Source organism: Callithrix jacchus, chromosome 19 (assembly GCF_049354715.1).
Source record: "Callithrix jacchus isolate 240 chromosome 19, calJac240_pri, whole genome shotgun sequence".
Classification (NCBI taxonomy): Eukaryota; Metazoa; Chordata; class Mammalia; order Primates; family Cebidae; genus Callithrix; species Callithrix jacchus.
This window is the reverse complement of record NC_133520.1, coordinates 13,602,481-13,624,938: the sequence shown is the minus strand read 5'-3', so window position 1 is coordinate 13,624,938 and position 22,458 is coordinate 13,602,481. Positions and strand designations below refer to the sequence as shown.

The 22,458-nt window shown below is 35.9% G+C and overlaps 1 protein-coding gene across 12 annotated transcripts in view; it reads left to right on the top strand.

Annotated features, from left to right (window-relative positions):
* KCTD3 (potassium channel tetramerization domain containing 3) overlaps nucleotides 1–22,458 on the top strand; it is a 55,052-nt gene that overhangs the window by 7,472 nt on the left and 25,122 nt on the right. For 10 of the 12 annotated variants that reach the window (XM_078356582.1, XM_078356581.1, XM_035280780.3 and 7 more), the window contains exons 4-9: nucleotides 1,251–1,324; nucleotides 2,698–2,756; nucleotides 3,027–3,107; nucleotides 4,060–4,197; nucleotides 4,638–4,728; nucleotides 11,465–11,655. In XM_078356582.1, the coding sequence (XP_078212708.1) occupies nucleotides 1,251–1,324; nucleotides 2,698–2,756; nucleotides 3,027–3,107; nucleotides 4,060–4,197; nucleotides 4,638–4,728; nucleotides 11,465–11,655 (634 nt within the window). Of the gene's footprint in view, nucleotides 1–1,250; nucleotides 1,325–2,697; nucleotides 2,757–2,954; nucleotides 3,108–4,059; nucleotides 4,198–4,637; nucleotides 4,729–11,464; nucleotides 11,656–22,458 lie in introns of those variants that run through there. The other 2 variants (XM_054248068.2, XM_054248067.2) reach the window with 1 other exon arrangement.

The window sequence follows — 22,458 nt, the reverse complement described above, 5'->3', positions numbered from 1 at the left end:
GCAGATATGGACATGTGAAGTTATAAAAAGTCATTACTAATAATATCTCCACAAATCTGTGATATTTCTTCAATTTTTGAGCTGCTCTAATAAAAACAAAAGTAAGAATTTATGAAGTTTAGAAGAATCTCATTGATTGTATATATGTAGTTGATCATAGTAGGGAGAGTATTATTATTGGCTACCATTTGCCTTTCTGACTGACTTACATAATCTTTAAAAGGTGTTCAGTTTTTATGGTTAGATCTTTTGTAAATGATTCAAAATAGGTGTTGGTATAAATTTCTATAAAAAGTTATCAATTATGGGCCGAGTGTGGTGGCTCATGCCTGTAATCCCAGCACTTTGGGAAGCTGAGGCAGTTAGATTACTTGAGGCCAGGAGTTCGAGACCGGCCTGGCCAACATGGCAAAACCCCATCTCTACTGTGTGTGTGTGTGTGTGTGTGTGTGTGTGTGTGTGTGTAAATTAGCCAGGCGTGGTGGCAGATGCCTGTATTCCCAGCTACTTGGGAGGCTGAGGCAGGATAATTGCTTAAACTTGGGAGTTGGTGGTGGCAGTGAGACAGGATCGCACCACTGCGCTCCAGCCTGTGTGACAGAGCAAGACTCTGTCTCGAAACAAACAAACAAATGAAAGTTACCAATTATGTATTTTACATTTTTAAGCAATTTGTTTTCCTCCTATGTATTCTGTGGTGCTGTATTTGAAAAAAAAAAATTGTTGTTACCTCTCCCTAGCCCTGAAGGAAATTGAATTTAGGGAAGGTGTTACAAGGATAGTATTCGTGTCCACTTTTTATAGCAGTGTGCAGTGTTTACTTTTCTCAATACCCCATGTGCATTATTAAAGTACATTGTAGTTTTAATGATTCAACAATATGAGCAAGTATTGTTTATTCATAATGCTTTCAAAGTATTAATTGAATTCTGGACTATTTCAGATAAAAATGTTTGCTCAGGTGTCACTTTTACCAAAGGTATCAATAAAAGTGATTTTATTATATAAGATTTTTTCTGCATATTAAAATATCAGTTTAATAGTAACGTTTTAGGGGAAGAAAAAGACACCATCTTCTTCTGAATGCACACAGAACTACATTTCAATTATAGAAATGTTAAAATTTAAGAGTGGAAACAAGGAAACGGAGTATTTAAATAATTCAGACTTTGTTCCCTCTTAGCGTTACAGATATTAAAGTTAAAAGATTAATTTGTAATTTGAGAGTAAAACAGTTCTATTTTTTACAGATATTTATTGATAGAGATCCAGCAGCATTTGCGCCCATTTTAAATTTTCTTCGGACAAAAGAACTAGACTTAAGGTGAGAAATGCACTCTTTTAACAGTAAATTTCTTTCTGGTAAATATGTGTTTTTAGTGTATTTTATGAAGGAAAAGGTTTTTTTTTGAGATGGAGTCTCGCTCTGTTATCCAGGCTGAAGTGCAGTGGTGCGATCTTGACTCACTGCCACCTCTGCCTCCTAGGTTCAAGCAATTTTCCTGTCTCAGTCTCCCCAGTAGCTGGGACTACAGGCGCATGCTGAATAATTTTTTGTATTTTGGTAGACAAGGGGTTTTACCATGTTGCCTACCCTGGTCAGGAACTTCTGAGCTCAGGCAGTCCCCCTACCTCAGCCTCTCAAAGTGCTGGGATTACAAGTGTGAGCCATCATGCCCAGCCATAAAAGGTTGTTTTTTGTTGTTGTTTTTTTTTAAACTAAGACTTCGATTAGAAGTTTCCTCATGCTGAAACTGGATGTGATGGTCAGGCCTATAATCCTAGCTACTCTGTAGAGGAGGTGGACATAGGAGGATCCCTTGAGGCCAGGAGTTGGAGGCTACCGTGAGTTATGATCATCCCTCTAGCCAGTACTGCTGTACTGTTAACACAGATAGTTTCAAAATGGAATAAGAAAGTTTTAAGCATTTTTAATGTTAAGTTAGTCATAACCATTTTCACAAATAAAAACAATTTAACATGGTAAGTGTATATGTTTATTAAGGCTGGTGAATATTTTTTAAATAAGGACAAATTACAACTGAAACCTGAAATGAATCGTTAGTATTAAAAATTTTGAAGTTTCTATTTCTTTTAACTTTTATTTTCATGTTACTTTACTACTGTAAAGTAGCGTCATTTTCATCTGGATAACCTAGCCCTTCCCAAGGCTGGTCTTTTTTTTTTTTTTCTATTTTATTTGTTCGACAAATATTTATTACATAGCTATTCTATACAAGCATGAGATATACAACGTAGATCAGAAATAGATCATGCCCACAGGGAATTTACAGTTTAATTGGGGAGATTAAGATAGATGTGTATAGAAATAATTATGATAAGTTAAAAGCAACTAATGTCACTGAAGAATGATTTTCATTCTATCTTTTGCCTTCTAGACAATTTATTTGTACTAGCCCGATAGAGCCCTACTCTCTCATTTAGTGACCCAATTCGTGTTTGTGTATATGTATGAGAAAGGTTTTTAAGTAGATAGCAGAATATTTTTGTTCACATATCATTTTTATTTAGACTTTTTAACGATTAAGAGTAATAGAAATAAAGAACGTTAGGAGAAAAGTAATTTTTAAAGCCTTATGACTGTATACATGAAGAACCTAGAATGTTTTCCTTTCGCTTCAGATGATAATACAGGTTTGCAGTGTTAGAGAATTTCTATCATTTGTTTCCTTGTAGGGGAGTGAGTATTAATGTTCTCAGGCATGAAGCAGAATTTTATGGGATCACACCATTAGGTATGTGCTCTTAATATTTTTCGTTTATGATTTGACTCAATGTATGAAACTTGCCCAATGATATGTGTTTATATCAGGTCCTAATTTTTGATGAAATTGTTCAGTGCTTAGTTTTTGTGGATTTTCATAGTAAAAAGATGTTGTCAACTCTGATTTAACTTGAAATTTTCCTTTTCTTTCCTTATCCTCTTGAACTAGAGAAAATAAAAATGGAGTACTGTTTTTCTGTTTGCATGTACTCTTGACAAGTTTGCTTTGAAATGTTTTTAGTAAGAAGGCTTCTCTTATGTGAAGAATTGGAGCGTTCCTCTTGTGGCAGTGTCCTTTTTCATGGTTACTTACCTCCACCAGGTATTTTCACTTTATTTAATCTTTTTTAAAAGTCCTTGTATCGTTAAGCAAGTACAAGCATATGAATAGAGAAAACTTCCTTGATTATTGAGTTTTTTGTCTGTAATCTACTAGAAATGGTGAGAACTTTGATTTTTACAGAAATTAACTCACACTATATATTGGAGCATAGGTTTGGCAAACTTTTTCTGTAAAGACCCAGATAGATTTTGTGAGCCAGAGGATCTCTATAACAGCTGCTTATCTCTGCTGTACATACTACATGAAGACTACGTGGTACTGTGACCACTACAACTTTTATTTACATAGATAGCATTGGGCTGGATTTTCCATGGTCCATGGTTTACTGACCCCTATGTTAGAGCACTTGTCACACTCCTTTTTGGCAAACTTAAGGAATTCTGCAAAGATAAGTCAGTGTCACCTCAGCCCCACTTCAGTAAGTTAGAAGCGTCAGCTTTTACCTGTGTTCTAATGGACTTCTGAGCAAGATTTCATTTTTAAAAAATGCTTTCCTGTCAAATAAAAAATGTTTGAAAGTATGGGGAAATTCAGTTCTAAAGTAGTTAAATTAATACAGAGTACTAAACACATAATACCTGTACCATAATTATAAAGAGTGGCTGACAGACTGAATTAATTACCCATTAACTCAGTAACCTAAAGCTAGGTAAAGTGGAGCATAATATGATAAATCTTAATCTTAGTAATTATAAACAGTATGACAAATACTAGAAATCTTTTGAAAGAATTTTGTCTTTGTCTTTGTTTTTCTTTAATTTTCATTTTATTTTTTAGTTATAATTAAATATTTACAATAATTTGCTACATTGGAAGATGTATTTCGGCTTTAATGAAATTCAGATTTTTATATTTTTTTGTTACAATGTGATATTTTTAATTTCTGAAAGGTGAACTTAGAAATGTATTTGTTTTCATTTCCTCTTTATAGGTATTCCTAGTCGTAAAATAAACAACACAGTCAGATCTGCTGATTCTAGGAATGGACTAAATTCTACGGAAGGTGAAGCCCGGGGAAATGGTACGCAGCCTGTTCTCTCTGGAACTGGAGAAGATACTGTTAGGCTAGGTAAGCAAAGATTACACAGATAGAAAAAGAAAAGTATGTATGTTTTTAGTCCTAGGTGATATTAAGTAATTACTTTTAAAGATTTTTGCCTCATCTTTTTTAATCCAGATTTGTCATTGATTTCTTGGAAATTCTCATTTAACACGTAATTTTCATTTAAAATGTTGTACAGTCTTCTGTCTTCTCTGAATCTTTAGAACGGGGTTGACAAAGTTTATCTGGTAAGGGCCAGAGACTAAATATTTTAGGCTCTTGTGGGCCACACGTTCTCTGTCAGACCTACTCAACTTTGCCATTGTAGCATGAACACATAACGGACAATATGTAAACATGTAAGCATGGTTGAGTTCAAAACAGGCAGAAGGTTGAAATTGGCCTGGGCTGTAAGTTGCCAACCCCCATTTTAGAATGTAAAATATTTATTTTTCTAAAATCAACAGGATTTCCTGTGGATCCACGAAAGGTGCTAATAGTAGCTGGCCATCACAACTGGATTGTAGCTGCATATGCCCATTTTGCTGTGTGTTACAGGTACTGTATAATTAATAATGGTTTGCTTTTAGAGGTGATAGTTTTAAAATTAATTCTGATTTTATAGTTTTAGATTGTAAAGATTTTTTTTAGTCATCGGGTTTTTTTCCTGCATATTTTGCTCACGTCTGTATTATCTGATTAAAATTTAGTTTGATTTTATTTTGGCAGCTAATTTAGTAAACCTTCTGGCAGGCTTTATGAGTTGTAAACATTTCGCAGACAAGTGTGAGCTGTTGTATAACTGAGATACCTTGATGTATTATTTCTTGCTTCTATCTAGCTTCTAAGATGGTAGTATGTAATGACGTTAGACAGGATTATTAATGTGAGCTTTCTGATGTTCTGTCACTAATGACAGAACATCATTAGTTTTGTATTCTATAGCATCATGTGTTTTGTATTCTATAGCAAGGGAAACTACATTGGTCATAAGTACCACATTTTGGGAAGTGAGGTAGTAAAGCAGGGTAGTTGTGGGCACAGTGGTATGGTTTAACATCTAATGTGTGAAACATAAAGAATTAGTTTGGTTTTACTAATGTTTACATTCTGGGAGACTGAGAAGCAATGAAGAATAGTGTAGACCAGTGATTTTTTTTTTGTAATTGGGAAAGTGATAGGACGCTTAGTTCAAAATCACTGTACTCATTTGAGAAATGTTGATGACAGAGAATGGTATAGAAGCACAAAAATGGTTGGATATACTAGCTTAAATAATTATTGCACTTAATTGGAGAAAAATCAAAGATGTGTAAACTTTCTATTTATATTTATCACTGCTGAATTTGGTTAAGAAAAAATATACAAAATAGTTTGAAAAATATCGAAAATGTCTTCTAAAGTTTACAGATACATTTTAACGATATTTTTAAAGAATGCCAGATGTATTTTTTTAAAATCTGAGTTTATAAAAGGTTTTGCATATCTGGTAAGAGCTGTTTATATCAGTAATCTCAGGTTTATATTTTCATGTAGTAATGATTAGGTGCAGACTTTATATTTTAAGAGTGTTTTGGCTGGGCATGGTGATTCATGTCTATAATCTCAGCCTTTTCAGAGGCCAAGGTGGGTGGAGTTCAAGACCAGCCTTACCACCATGGTGAAACCCCATCTCTACTAAAAATACAAAATTAGCTGGGTGTGGTGATACATGCCTGTAATCTCAGCTACTCAGGAGGTTGAGGCAGGATAGTCACTTGAACTTGGGAGGTGGAAGGTTGCAGTGTGCCGAGATCATGCCATTGTACTCCAGCCTGGGTGACAGAGCAAGACTCCGTCTCAAAAAATAAATAAATTAATTAATTTTTGAAAAAAGAGTGTTTTGTGGATTTGTAATTTTAATTATGAAATAGCATGGAAATTATTTTTTTGGATAATTTCTGTGGGGATGTTTCTATATGAAGTTAGACTAATAAAGGAATTTTTTTTAGGAAGCATTGTTTTGAATTTATTGTATGGATTTGAATTGAGATGACTTGTAGACTCTTGTTTACATATTATGTACATATTTTTGTTGGTAAGGAATTCCAGAAGAATTGTGAAATGATTATAAGTGATTGAAGTATAACAGCATAACTTTCTTTTTGTCATTGTACACAATGCTAAAGATTGCTCTTTTCAGCCGGGCATGGTGGCTCACGCCTATAATCCCAGCACTTTGGGAGGCTGAGGCTGGTCAACATGGTGAAACCCTGTCTCTACTAAAAATACAAAAATTATCTTGGCATGGTGGCACGAGCCTGTAGTCCCAGCTACTCAGGAGGCTGAGGCAGCAGAATTGCTTGAACCCAGGAGGCAGAGGTTCGGTGAGCTGAGATCACACCACTGCACTCCAGACTGGGTAACAAGAGTGAAACTCCATCTCAAAAAAAAAGATTGCTCTTTTCCAGGAACACCACATTATTAGGCAAAATTTAACTCACTGGGTAACAATTGTGAGTAGGATGATGCCATCGCATTTTCCGTTCTTTGTGTCTGCTTTGACCACTATCTTTCTTTGCTTTCACCAAGTGTCAGTAATGTCAGAGCAGTATACCCATGCAAAGTGAGGAAGGAAGAAAATTGAGGACATATTTGATTTTCCTCCCAGTTAAATCATTCAACACAATGGCAATGAAAAGATTTCAAAAGAAATAAAAATATTTAAACTGTTTAAAAGTGTAATCTTTTCTAAAAGTTGTTTTTCATCAAGTTTTTATATCAATAAGTTTTAAAAAATGTTAATAAAAAAAGAGTACAATGAAGACCTTTTTGCTGTTCTCCTAGCTTCACTAATTTTCTACATGGTTAGGCTTTATGCTTATGTTCCTTTTTCTTGCTGAGCTTATGACAGTGTAACTTCTATTCACAAAGAGTAGTTGTTTGTGTTGCTGCCCTCTTGGGGCTTATATTCCACTTTAGATCTTTAATCTTTGTGGAATTTACTTTTTTGTTTGCTTATGAGGATTTATTTTCTTCTCAGTGGGTAGGTAATTATTTCTGACAATTCATTACCTAAATCATTTTTTCTCACTGAATCTGATAGCCCATTTTATTTTGTTTTATGTTTGTGTATATGCTTGGATCTGTTTTTCATTTCTCTCATGTCCTTATGACATGTCTCTTCCCATACAATTTGACGTGACATATGTTTATAGTAAGTTTCAAAATCTCACAGGGTATGTCTTCTTTACTGTATTTTATTGAGGTCCTCACATAGGAAATAACTAGAAAAAACTATATTTTTTGCATAGCTGTCTTAACTTCAGAGGGTTGGTTTACTAGGCAGCTATAAGATCATGCAGAGCTGAAATAACAGAGCTTATTCTTGTGTTACATATTTTATTTGCTTTATTTATTTTTTGAAATTGAGACAGAATCTTGTTCTGTCACCCAGGCTGGAGTGCAGTGGCATGATCTTGGGTCACTGCAACATCTGCCTTGTGGGTTCTAGCACTTCTCCTGCCTCAGCCTCCCGAGTAGCTGGGATTACAGGTGTGTACCACCACACCTGGCCAATTTTTCTATTTTTAGTAGAGATGGGATTTTACCATGTTAGCCAGACTGGTCTCAGGTAATCTGCCTGCCTCGGCCTCCCAAAGTGTTGGGATTACAGGTGTGAGCCACTGTGCCTGGCCTTGTTCTACATATTTTAAATGTATTACTTATATGAACAGTTGTAGAGTAAATATGTAACTTCTTTGTAATTATTATTTTAAAAACAGAAGTATATTTATATGTCTTATTAAGAGTTAAATTCTGTAGTTGTTACAGTCACTTTTAAATATGCTATCCTGATTACTTTACCCTTTTTTGCCATTTCCTTATCGTGTAATGCCCTAATTACTATAGAGAAAAGCAACTTAGAAGTAATATCCCTGTAAAAGATGAGATTTTATGTATATGTATACTTTTTAGGTAAAAGCAAGTTTGCTAAGAAAGTAAAAGAATGAAAGAATGACTGCTCTGTAGCCAGAGAAGTCCTGAGAGCTACTTGACTGAATATACTTACAGTTATTTCTTGATTATATACTAATTAAGGGGTGGATTATTCATGAGTTTTTCAGAAAGGAGCAGGCAATTCCCAGAACTGAATGTTCCTCCCCTTTTTAGACCTTATAGGGTAACTTTTAGACTTCATGATGGCATTTATAAACTATTAATGGGGCTGGTGGGAGTGTCTTTTAGCATGATAATGCATTATAATTAGCGTATCATGAGTACTGAGGATGACCAAAAGTCACTTCTGTTGCCATCTTGGCTTCAGTGGGTTTTGGCCAGCTTCTTCTATTGCATCCTGTTTTATCAGTGGGATCTTTGTGACCTATACCTTGTGCTGACCTCCTTTGTTATCCTGTGACTAATAATAACCTCCTGGGAATGCAGCCCAGCAGGTCTCAGCTTTATTTTACCCAGTCCCTATTCAAGATGGAGTCACTCTGGTTTGAATGCCTCTGACATATTTTTCCCCTCCCTTTTACAAGGGGACTCTTAATCTTAGGGTTGCAGAGGGAGGAAGATTCATTCTCTGTAACTTCTGCAGGCTAAATAAGGATGATGATATTTCTACCTATTAGGGTGTCCTGCATTCAGAGTAGAGAAGAGCTCAGTCAGAAAGTGTCAGTGTGATGAGAACTCTGATTTCTGACAAAAAGTGATGTCTGGAGGATTAATACGTGTTTGATTTAAGAAAGCACTGAGTATGTTTATCTCACATTTCTATACAAAGAGAACAGCAGCAGTATGTTCCACAATAGCAAAGCAAAATAAGTAAAATTATCCCAAGAAAATTAAATAAGAAGGCTTTTCATGAACTGGGAAATTGTTGGAACCAAGCTTATATGGAGTTGGAACCACACTGATGTGTTAGCCAATTCTAATACCTGCCCACAATTAGAATACTGATCCAGATTTCTATGTTACCTATGCCTCTTGTTTCTTCTGAACAGCAGCCACAGATCACTGCTTGTTCCACAGGAATAAGCAGGGTGAGTCTAAATTGCAGGAAAAAACTCAAAAACTACTGATGAGACAAATCTAATAAAAGTTATACCATAGTTTTTTAAACAATTCTCTTCTCTTTGGTCTTTGACTTTTACTAAAGACAAATCATAATAGGGCTGATTTTTTTTTTTTTTTTTTTTTTTTTTTACAAAATAAGATTTAGTCTTACTATACTTGGCCTAATTATTTGTAGAAGAATAGTTGCTATATAAGCCCTTTTAAATTCACTTTGATGGAACTTTAAGAATCTCAAATTAGTCTTCTTAAAGCCTTGAGCCTTGCCATGAATTTATCATTGCCTACAGATAACTGTACGAGTTGGGTACATTTCTTTCCTCTTGAGGTTCCATGATAATTTGGGGATTCTGGGCTTGTCAGAAAGTGGCATTCTTTCCTTACCCCAGACAGGTCAGGAACCTTGTACAGGGACCATGTAGACAAGGTATGAGACCAGTTTTCCCAAGGGGCTTTTATCATCTCTATGAGTCAAATTTGATCTCTTAAACAAGTCCATATCTGAAAGCATGGTATTTCTGTCAAAGCCATGGTAAAAATAACCAGTTTCTCCAATTGTGTCCTGTTATAAAAGAAAATATATTCTTATTGCCATAAGTTAAGAATACTCACAAATAGTTTCCAAATTCTGGAGAAATCAGGTAGAAAGGAATAGGCTCCACAATTTGTTTATAAGAGTATACATTACTCAATTGTTAAAAGCTGCAAAAGCTCAAAAGGAAAGTGTTCTTAACTCCAAAGTCAGCTAATTGGTGCTGCAGTCTGTTTCCTTTGGGTCAGGGGTATTTCCACTATCCCCTTTCATAGTTTCCCAGGAAGATGTTACTGGAAAGGGGCCCTGATCCAGACCCCAAAAAAGGGTTCTTGGATCTCTCACAAGAAAGAATTTGGGGTGAGTCCACAAAGTAAAGTGAAAGCAAATTTATTAAGAAAGTAAAGGAATAAGAGAATGTCAGTGAATTTTAGTGTTTATTAGGTAAGTATTTCCATTTGTTTGTCTTAACAAATGATTGCTATCTGGTGGCTGAAGAGGGTGATTACAAATTACACAATGCTTAGGAAAAATTGATATATTTCTCTATTGCTTTGAAGTTTAAAGAAATCATTAATTCTTCAGATTAATAGGCTGAATTGTATATTTTAATGAATTATAGTTGTATTACCTTGCATACATATTTAAGGGAAAATGAAGTTGATGTGTTTTATTTAGGCCTTTAGGTGACCATAATTATGAATACCTAAGTTTGCTTTTTGCAGTGACTGTCAGGTAGTTTGTACAAGAACACTTGCTTCATCTTCTATTTATTCACTTTAGGTAAGACAAAAGAGAAACTTTATAATTATGCTTGCATTATTTGTTTAGTTTAAAAATAATTGAAATTCATAGTTCAACTCTTTCATTATTATGATTACACAACTGCTAAAGCTTTAAATTTATGAAGGCCACTATGCAGATAGTCACATGGAAAACATGTCTTTAATACCTAAATTCAGATAGGGCACAAAGAATTATTAGAAACTGACAGGAATATTTATTAGAGAAATTGGGTATTAGCTTTCACATGTGGGTGATCAATAGCTCTATACAGTTTTAGACCTTTAAAAACCAGTCTTCAAAGGGTATTCCACACCCTATCCTTTTTTATATAATAGTGCTAAGGTATTGGAATGCATATGATACACTTACTTACCTTAGTGTTTCTGGGTAAGACTATCCATCTGAAGTTCAAAAAGTAAGAGATTCAGTATATGTTATTTCAGTTAATAAACACTGAAAAGCTGATTAATAACTTAAAGGAATAATAATTCTGAAATTTAGATTTTTGCTGAATGTTCCTACTCATAGAAGATGGCAGTGTTGCATTGTGTGTGTGTGTGTGTGTGTGTGTGTGTGTGTGTGTGTGTGTGTGTGTAGAGAAACATGAAAGGTAAAATCATCTTTTTTTAAGTTTTTGAAATTTTTTTAAATTTGGAGGACTTTATTAAATTATTCTTTGGAGAAATATAGAACCGTAGTCTCTTATAAGTAGTTATACGTCCTATGGTATGCAAGTATAAAATACCCCAAAGATAATATTGTGGCTTCATAGATGATACATATCAACAAAATTTTATTTGTAATAAATAGGAAGGTGGATGAGTAACTGGTTAGTTTTATTTTTTTGGTGCATTGTTGTATATTCTGTTTACTTAATTGCTGCTGAGTCTACCTTATGTGCCTATTTCTCCTTAACAGAATCAAAGAATCTTCAGGATGGCAGCAAGTGTTTACAAGCCCATATTTGGATTGGACTATCGAACGAGTAGCTTTAAATGCAAAAGTGGTTGGAGGTCCACATGGAGACAAAGATAAAATGGTTGCTGTTGCCTCAGAGAGTAGCATCATCTTGTGGAGTGTTCAAGATGGGGGAAGTGGAAGTGAAATTGGTAGGAAGAATCTTGTTTATGTGTTGCTATTTGATGATATTAATGTTTTGAAGTTTATAAAAGAGATTGACACTGAGTATGAAAATTAACCTGGACTATTAGTTAGAGCTGCCTCACTATGTAATGTGGGAGGAGTGAGCTGATAATGAAGGAAAAATTATGTTTTAGAAAAGAGCCAGGGAGCATCTTTTCACCTCTTTACTCTAATTGAAACCTGGCTGCTCTTTGAGAATGTTACTTTTCCTGAATGCCACCTAGTGGTGGCTGTTTTCTCTCCACCCCTCTCAAACCACTGAACTTGAATGTAGGGAAGTTACTTTCTTGCTCCTCGTTGTTGCTTCTAGACCAGACATTCCCAAAATTTTTGGTTTCAGAACCCCTTAATCCTCTTAAAAAGTTTTTCAGGAGCTGAAAGAGTCCTCATATATGTCATTTTCTGTCAGTATTTATCATATTAGAAATTAAAACATAACTTTTTATAAATGTTAATTTGATACAGCTATAATTATTGCATGATAATGTAAGTAACATTTTTAATGAGAAGTAAACACGTTTTCCAAAAATGTGTTAAAGTAGAACTTTTTATAAATGTTAATTTAATGTAGCTACAATCATTGCATAACATAAGCAACATTTTTAATGAGAAATAACCACATTTTCCAAAAATGTGTGAGAGGAATGGCATTGGTTTACAGTTGCATAAATCTCTTTGATGTTTTTGTGAATTCTGAAATCTATTTCTGTGTTCAATCTGCTGTGATATGTTGTTTTGCTTGAAGTATATGAAGAAAACTTGATCTTACACAGATATGTAAGTCAAAAAAACTTTTTTAGTCTTCAGAAAATTGTGCATAGTCTTCTTTGATTCTTTATCAAAACTCTAAAATCATATCAGTGAACTTTTCACATTCTGTTAAATTAAAGTTCATCAGACTATTTTATACTTTGAATGGATCCTTTATCCATACATGGTTTTATAGTGTGTTGGGGATTTGGAAATTGTTGGTTTACTGAGTTATGTAGATCTTCCAAATGTTGATACCTTTCATTGTGTAATATGAAAAAAAATTACATTCATCTGTGTCCTCACTGACCACATGTTAAGGAGTTGTCACACTCACTGTGGCAGATAAAAGATTTCTAAACTGCAGACTTTCACTTGAAACATTGAATTTTTATCAATGGCAACAAATAACATCAGTTGTTTTCCTTGAAATAACAGGCTCACTTTGTTTATTTTTTGAGGCTAGTTCTACCAAACACCCAACTCTGAATAACCAGTTTTTCATCATCTCAAATTAAAATGGGTATTTAATGAACAGAGCAGCTCATGTGGCTCTTTGCTCCAACAAATGTGAAGGTGCTTTTCCTTGACATAGCCATAGCACTTAGTCATATAGAATATTAAGATATGTAGTTGAAATGAAGTTTTAGTCAATACAAATTTTTACTGCTTTATCAAGGACGTTCTTCAGTTACTAGTGACCATTACATTCTTCTCTGCCACGGACTTGAGAACATAAAAGGCTAAATTTTTAATCTTTAAATCTTTGATTTGACCTTTTATATTCTTCAAAGTCGGTGGCAGAGAAGAATGTAATGGTCACTAGTAAAATTTAGTACCACTGTCCTGGTTTGGGCTAAGTAAGGTATCTGCTGTTTTTACCAAACATCGCTTTGCATCATCAGTGTAAATGTCAACACAGATGTTCTAGAATAAGCCATGAAATTAATAAAAGTTTTCAACACTTTGAATAATTCTCACTTCCTGTGTTTGTAGCTGTGCATTCACATAAAGGATTTTTAACAATCACTTGGAGCTAATATCAGATGGATACAAGTAAAATACCAGGTCCAGCCACATCTATATATTCAAAATTTGTATTTTGCAAGACAAAAATACAATTCTACAGACAGGAGGGTGACTCTCTGCCACATATTTAGTTTGAAGAGTTACTGTGTTATTGAAAAGTTATCATGTTATTTTTTTCATGGACTTTTCATCTAGCAGACATTCAGCATTGTCATCTCTTTAAAGTTTTATTAGTCTCTCAGCAATTGGGTGTACTTCTCTAGCCACTGTGATGTCATAACTTATATTTGCAAGCCTTCATTAGCTTTTTCATTTCTAGTATGAAAGTCTATACCAAACAATTTCTGGATTTAAAGAGGTTTTTACATCCTTATTTAAAATTCTTAATTTCTTTTTCTGCTTTTCTTTCTTTCTTTTTTTTTTTTTTTCTGAGACAGGGTCTTGCTCTGTCACACAGGCTGTAGTGCAGTGATGTGATCCTAGCTCACTGCAGCCTCAGTCTCCTAGGCTCAAGCACTCAAGCAATCCTCCCACCTTAGCCTCCTGGGTAGCTAGAACTACAGGTGTACACCACATTGCCTGGCTATTACTTGTAGAGATGGAGTCTCACTATGTTGCCCAGGTCTCGAATTCCTAAGCTTAAGTGATCCTCCTACCCTGGCTTCACAAAATGCTGGGATTACAGGCATGAGCCACTGTGCCTGGCCAGTTTCTTTTTCTTTAAACTTTGAGTATTCAGTCTCAGTGAACCAACAACTGATATGATAATATTCAAAAATGTTTTGCTAGATAAAGCACAATAAGGTTAAGTCATTAAGATCTATAAAGTTGAGGGAAAGATAGTTTTTGTTATTTTAAAATTTTTATTTACAATTTTGCCCAATTTTTTGAGTCTTTCCTTTTATGAGTTAAAGAATTCTGATTTGTCATATTTTTCTTTGTCAGTATCTTTAGACTTAGGTGTACACCTATGGATTGAACAGGCGTGTGTTCTACTTGTCCTTTTTTAAGCCCACGATCCATCATTAAGTGTAAGAATTTATTTTTTTTTATTGCAAGACAAAAAATTTTTAATAGTTTTTGGTAAAATACAAAAATTTAGAAAACTTTCAAAACATTTTTAATACTAATATTGCAGAGCAACACAGCCGTATTTACTTATTTCTTGCAGCACTGTGTAGGTGCACAGAACACTTGGATTTCAAAATAATTTACTGGACAATAATGAGGTTGCAGAGAGTTATATAGCAGATATAAACTGAAGATAGCAAGTAAGAGCACACTAGAAGTATTTAGAACAAACTATGCTGATCTTGGGAAGTTTAGTTATACTCTAAACCTACCACTATAGATAATTATAGAAAAAATAAAAATATATATGCACATTCCATTAGCTATCTTAATGGTGTCCTCATCACATGTCATGTAACCTTTGGAAAACTCTTCTGTGTACTCATAGAGAATAAGAATTTTTAAAAGGCAAAAAGGCAAATATGTTTTCCATATTACCGTGAAAATAGTCTTTTCCTCTCAGACTTCTGGTAAGGGTCTTGGGTAACCATGTTTCCCAGACTACACTTTGAAAACCACTGCTCTGGACCATTGTCCTTTCCTTCTTTCCCAACTTCCCTTCCTCCCTTCTGGTTTTGAATCTCATGCCATCTAGACTTACACTTGACATAGTCTTCAGCTGCCCTCTCAGTTACTATCCTTCATTCCTTTGAAGTTATTAGCTCTAGTTCCCTGAGTGAATTCTTCAACTCCACTGGGTTCTCTTCATTTGTCACTTCCACTTTTTGTCAGACATGGAGTCTGTCCTTATAATCACTCTAGCAAAGAGCCCCAAGTTTCTTGTGTCTCTTTCTTTGCCTAACTTGGAAAAACTCCAAGTTGGCTAAATCTGCCTTAACATCTCTATAGCTGAGTATGGCTGGGTACAAGAAATGGGCATGCATATGTGCACACACACACCAATGCTCAACCTCAAATCCTCATCTCTGTTCTTAAGTGGACCTTTAAAGCTACCCAGCAATGCTGCTGTATAATCTTTTTTGTTTCTCTCTGTTCCTTTCCTGGATGATATTTCATACTTTTTTCTTTCTTGCTAAATTTACAACACCTCTCTTATTCTTATTGAGAAAATAGAGAAAACCAGGAGAAATTTTCCTTAAGTTGTTAACATGACATGTGCCCATCTATGTGTATCAATTCTGATATTCTCTATTGTTTCTTTTGTGACTGTGATTAAATTTTCTCTGCTCTTACCTAAGGTCACTTCTCCAATTGTATTCTAGATGCCATTTCCTCTCACTCCTCAAGTACATTGCAATTCCCCCGCTTTCCTGAATCAGTAAAAATTTCCCACTCTGTGACATGATTTTTATCAGCATACATTCATGCAGTAATTTAGCCTGAAAAGCAACAACAAAGACTACCCTACGTTCTCCTTTAATTTCGTCCTTTTTTTATTTTTTTCTTAAAGCTAGAGTGCCTTAATCCATTTGGGCTGCTGTAACAAAAACATGTCTTTGTGGCTTATAGATGTATTCTATAAATCTGTTTCTCACAGTTCTAAAGGCTGGGAAGTCTAATTGTGCTTTTGCCCTCAACCACTCCATAAAACTATTGATCATGTTACCCATGATCTCTATTCTGCTAAATCCTGTAATCAAATCCTAGTCTTTTTCTTAACAGGATCCTAAGTCTTTTTCTTAACTAGTGCTGTCATCTGATATATTTTATATTGTTTAATTACTCCTTTCCCTTTGAAGACTTCCTTCTTTTGGCTTCCAGGACACCCTGTTGTACTGATTTTCATCCTAGTTCTCTGTTTCTTCTTAGTTCCTTTTGATAGTTCTTCCTTATTTGCCTGACTGCACAATATTAGAGTACCTCAGGACCCAGTCCAGTCCGTGGACTCCATCTTCTGTATTTATTCTGTTTGTGATCTTAAATACTCTAAAGCCTTTGTGAATGCTTTCTATATGCTTATGACTTGGATGTTTATATATCTAATCTGGACCCCTTACCTTAACTCCAGAATTTTATATCTGTGTTAAGAGTCCCCAAGACCACTCCTGGATTTGCTAGGAGGACTTGTATGACTCAGCATATAGAGGTATGATTTATGAGAGAGCTATGATTTATTACAGTGAAAACATACAAAGTAGAATCAGCAACAACAAAAGACATATGGGTCAAAGTCTAAAGGAACCAGGGACAAGCTTCTAGGAGTTCTCTTCTAGTAGAGTATCACAGGAGGTACTTAATTTTAGAGCAACAAATTGTGACAATACCTGTGAAATGTCTGTCAGGGAAACATTAGAAACTTGGTTTTCCAGATCATTACTGGAGGCTAGTCATGTTGGTATCGTCTGCCTAGTATTTACCAGACTTCAGATTCCCAGAAGGAAAATAATCAACATAAACTGCATTGTTTATGTAGTTTAGGTTTTTTGTCACCATCGATTAGATTTCCTTTATCTAGAATTTCATGAGTAGAATTATATAGTATATGTTTTATGCTGGGCTTTTTATTAAACATAATACTTTTGAAATTCATCCACGTCGTTGCATGTATCAGTTGTCTGTTCCTTTTACTTGCTGAGTAGTATTCCATTGAAATAATATGGCAGAATTTGTTTATTCATTCACCTTTTGATGGACATTTGGGTTATTTCCAATTTGGAGATATTATGGATAAAGCTGTAATTAACATTCAAGCAGAAGTCTTTCTATGGACATATGCTTTCTTAAAGTAAATATGTAGGAGTGGAATTTCTTAGTCATGTGAAACGTATATGTTTAAGGTTATGAAATATTGCCAAACTGTTTTTCAAAGCAGTTGTACCTTTTTACATTTTTACTTGCAGTGCATAAGAGTTCCAGCTGCTCCATGTCCTTATCAGCACTTCATATTGTCAGTCTTTTTAATTGGAGCCATTATTGTGGATTTTAATGGTTCAGTGATTTTAATTGTGATTTAATTGCATTTTTATGATGATTAATAAGATTGAACATCTTTTCCTGTACTTAATGACCATTTGTATATTTTATTTTGAGAATTTTCTCTGTAAATCATTTGCACCCTTTTTCATGAGGCTGTCATCCTGTTATTTATTTGTAAATATTTTTTATATATTCTAGATTCGTGTTTGACAACCAAGGACATCTTATCCACCAGGGGACATTTGGAAATGTCTAGAGACATTTTTGGTTGACGCAGTTGAGGGAGGCCTGTACTTGTCTCCCTTCACCTTGTCTCTGTCTTTCCCTTGCTCTCCTCCCTCTTCCTCCTTTTGAGCTTGCTAGATCACTTTATATTAGCCTGGGGTTATGGGAGCCCCGATTTTTTATTTCAGTTTTTTTCTCCATTCTTCAGTTTAGGTATCTTTTATTGATCTACTTTTAATGTCTTTTATACTTCTGTACTATTCAATCTACAGTTAAGTCTATCTAGTGAATTTTTATTTGAAATGTTGGACTTTTTAGCTCTAGCATTACCTTTTGATTCCATTTTCTAATTTGTTTCTTCTGCTGAGATTTCTTGTCTTTGTTCATTATGTTCACTTTTTAGCATTTATAATTGCTGTTTAATTTGTTAAAGTTTTTATCTGCTAATATAAATATCTGTTTATCATGTTTTTATTTGGGGTTATATTTCCCGGTTTCACATGTCTGGAGAGTTTTGACTATGTGTTGTACATGTGAATGATACATTCTGTAGGGTTATGAATTATGTTGCCTTCCTTCAAAAGTTGTGAGCTTTGTTCTGGCAGGCAATTAAGTTACTGACGGATCTTAATCCTGTTAAGCTTGTTTCAGTGCTTTGTTAGGGATAGGCAGACTCTTCCAGCTTTATTTTTAATTTTAGAGCAGGGCTCCTTTTCAAGGGTGTGGTCCTTATTTTTAAGATGTTGCTTTTCTGGAATCTTATTTAATTGAGTACCTGAGGGGCTCAGCAAGGACTCTACTTTTATTGAGCTGGAACTACTCCATCTACCCACATATGACCTCTGATATCTACAGTTACCTCTTAGTCCTAAGGCTGCCTGCCTGCCTGCCCTCCCTCCCTCCTTTTTCTCTCTCTTTCTCTTTCTCTTTTTTCTTTTCCTTTTTTCTTTTTCTTTTATTTTCTTTTCTCTTTCTTTCTCTTTTCTTTTCTTTCTTTCCCCCTTCCCTCCCCTCTGCTCCCCCTCCCTCTCTTCAGAAGGAGTCTCACTTTTTCACCAGGCTGGAGTGCAGTGGCGGGTCTCAGCTCACTGCAACCTCTGCCTCCCAGGTTCAAGCAGTTCTCCTGCCTCAGCCTCCCAAGTAGCTGGGACTACAGGCATATACTACCATGCTTAGCTCATTTCTATATTTTTAGTAGAGATGGGGTTCACCATGTTGGCCAGGATGGTTTTGGTCTCTTGACCTCATGATCCACTTGCCTTGGCCTCCCAAAGTGCTAGGATTACAATCATGAGCCACTGGGCCCAGCCAGCACCCTTTCTTTTCTTGGAGATTCTTGCCCTGCCCAGGTGCAGTTTGGCCTTAGCCAAGGTCTTAGGGAAACCCTTATCCAACTTTTATGCTATCCCTTCCCCACTCTGGCACAGTTCACTTCCTTTTTGTACTGTACCTACAAATTCTACCCTCAAGTTCTTTGCCTCCTCAGTTCTGGAAAATCATCTCTCTCTACTTGGTGTATTAGTCCATTTTCACACTACTGATAAAGACATAACCAAGACTGGGAAATTTACAAAAGAAAAAGGTTTAATTGGACCTATATTTCCACATGGCTGGGGAGGCCTCACAATCATGGCAGAAGGCAAGGAGGAGCAAGTCACATGTTACATGGATGGCATCAGGCAAAGAGAGCTTGTGCAGAGAAACTCCTGTTTTTAAAACCGTCAGCTCTTGTAAGACCCATTCACTATCAGGAGAATGGCACAGGAAAGACCGGCCCCCATGATACATTCATCTCCCACTGGGTTTCTCTCACAACACCTGGGGATTATGGGAGCTACAAGATGAGATTTGGGTGAGGCACAGAGCCAAACCCTATCACTTGGATGTCACCTTTTTCTGCTGTGATAAAAAGTACTCTTAGGCAGGGGAATGTAGGGCTTGTCAGTGTTTCTATCTCTCAGGTCCTCTGCTGCCTGTTGTCCAGTACCTAAAAACAGTTACCTCATGTATTTTGTCCAATACTTTTTGTTATTGCTGTATTAAAGTAGAGAATAATCTGATGCCATTTATTCTAGCGTGGTTTGATAGCTTAAGTCCTCCCTAACAACTTTAGGAAAAAAGTTTTAACATAAAAAATTTTGAAATTATAAGACACTGGTATTTAAACAGAAAGTAAATCAATTGTGATTTCTTTTTCCTTTTTCAGGTAGCTATTTGTAACATACCAATAAGTGAAGGGAATTTTATTACTTGCTTGGTTTTCAAAGGCTAATGTGATAGGTAGCTATGTTATGAGCTTGCACAATAGTAATTTGTTCACGCCCTGTAAAAGGAACCATTTGTTGCTAATGACAACACTATCCAAAGAAAATTGTTAGGGCTGGTATATCCATGACAGAGCCCTCCCAGAGGCTGAACTCCCTTCGTTATAACTTAGATAAGACAGAGTTACTGGGTTGCTGCTATAAGCAATATTTTACCGAGAGGGCCCCGTAAGACAGGAACCGGTTATTACTTACACTGTTGTCCTCCCTGTCGCTGGTGCTCGGGATTGTTGAGTCTAAGCAAGAGTGACGCTTGAAATTTCGTGAGACCATTCAGAATGTCTTTCTTGATTTCCTAGAACCTCATCCTTCCCTGGAGTAATCAATGTTAGTTGGTTTTTCTGTTTTCATTTCTGCCTTTCACATACCTATACTGAGTACAGTTGGCTTTACATGTTCTAAAAAAAAAAAAACTGTTCGCATTGTTTGTTATCATTAAAGTACTATTATATAGAATCCCTAAAATTGTATACAATGTGAAATGGTGACTTTATGTTTTGAAGTGGCAGGTTTATTTCTTAACCAGTTCTGGGCAAAGGACTTAGCTTTTTGTATGTTTGCATGTTGTACTTTATTTTGTTCTAGATTTTTAGGCTGAGATAATGTGTTCCATGTGCATGTTTGTATAAATGTGGATTTTATACATATAATTAAAATGTTTATGTAGAAGATATTTCTAGCAATACTTGGCAGGTTTTTTGTTTTGGTTTCTTTTTGTCTCATATCTTCTTGCTAGATGCCTTGCTTTCACAAGACTGATTAAAAGTTTTCAAGGTGTTGTCACTGTTCCTGTATATGGTACAGTTCTGAGCAAAAAGAGAATACCTAGCACCAGTATAAGATTCAAAAGAAAGCAGTAATCTTTCTGGCTTATGTTTTTAAAGCATGTTATAATTGCATTTAATTGGTTTGTTTTTCCCATGAGTTCTTCAACATTTCATGCATTTATTTTTCTCAGCTAAATGCTAACAATGGTTATATTGGCACAGGTACTTTTTAAAAATCAATAAACTGATACTTGAAGCTGCCAGACATCTATAGAAAATAATATTTTGTAGGTGAGACTTATTTCCCTGCATTATCAGATAAAAATATATTTCCCATAAAGTGTTTTTTTAAATAATGCTATTTAGGTGCCAGAATTGGATCATAACTTTTTTTTTTTGTTTTTAAGACAGTCTCACTCTGTCACCCAGGCTGGAGTGCACTGGCATGGTCTTGGCTCACTGCAACCTCTGCCTCCTGGGTTCAAGCAATTTTCCTTCCTTAGCTTCCCCAGTAGCTGGGATTACAGGTGTATGCCACCATACCCAGCTAATTTTTGTATTTTTAGTAGAGATGAGGTTTCGCTATGTTGGCAAGGCTGGTCTTAAACTCTTGACCTCTTCTGCCTTGGCCTTTCACAGTGATGGGATTACAGTTGTGAGCCATCATGCCCGGCCGATTATAACATTTTTAAACTCAAGTGATCCTTGAAACATTTAGCTTAGATCCTATTTTGTAGTTGAGGTAAGAACCAAAAAAAGAGGCAAACAAAGGTACTCTCAGAGCCAGGATTCCAACCCAGGTTCTCCTAGAGCAGTACTCTGGTAAAGACAGGCAAGTGTATAAGGCAATGCATGCCATACCAAGGTGAACCTGGAATTACCTGCTTAGGTCTGTTGGGTCTTTTGCTATTGATGTGTGATGCGTGCTCCTTACAACCTCTCTCGCCTACACTTACTCTTTTGTTTGCTCAGATTCCCTGAGCTTGCCTATACTCAGTTTCCCAATTTGATGGAATCCTATTAACTTCTCTTTTTTTTTGAGACGGAATCTTGCTCTGTTGCTGGGTTGGAGTTTAGTGGTACGATCTCGGCTCACTGCAACCTCCGCCTCCTGGGTTCAAGCGATTCTCTTGCCTCAGCCTCCTGAGTAGCTGGGACTACGGGCATGCGCCACCATGTCCAGCTAATTTTTGTATTTTTAGCAGAGACAGGGTTTCACCATGTTGGCCAGGCCAGCCTCAGCCTCCCAAACTGCTGGGATTGCAGGCGTGAGCCACCACACCTGGCCTGGACTCGTATTAACTTTAAAAACTCCAACTCACTGGGAGCAGTGGCTGGTTGCAGTGGCTCACGCCTGTAATCCCAGCACTTTTCGAGGCCAAGGCAGACAGATCATGAGGTCAGGAGATCAAGACTATTCTGGTTAACATGGTGAAACCCTGTCTCTACTAAAAGTGCAAAAAAATTATTTGGGCGTGGTGACGTACACCTGTAGTCCCAGCTAATCTGGAGGCTGAGGTAGAAGAATTGCTTGAACCCAGGAGGCGGAGATTGCAGTGAGCTGAGGTCACATCACTGGACTACAGCCTGGGCAGCAGTGTGAGACTCCATCTCAACAACAACAAAAAATAACTCCAACTCAGATGGCTTCTTTTCTAAGATATATTTTCAAACCCCCTTACATACCCCCTTTTACCCATAGATACTATTATACCCTGTGCATCCT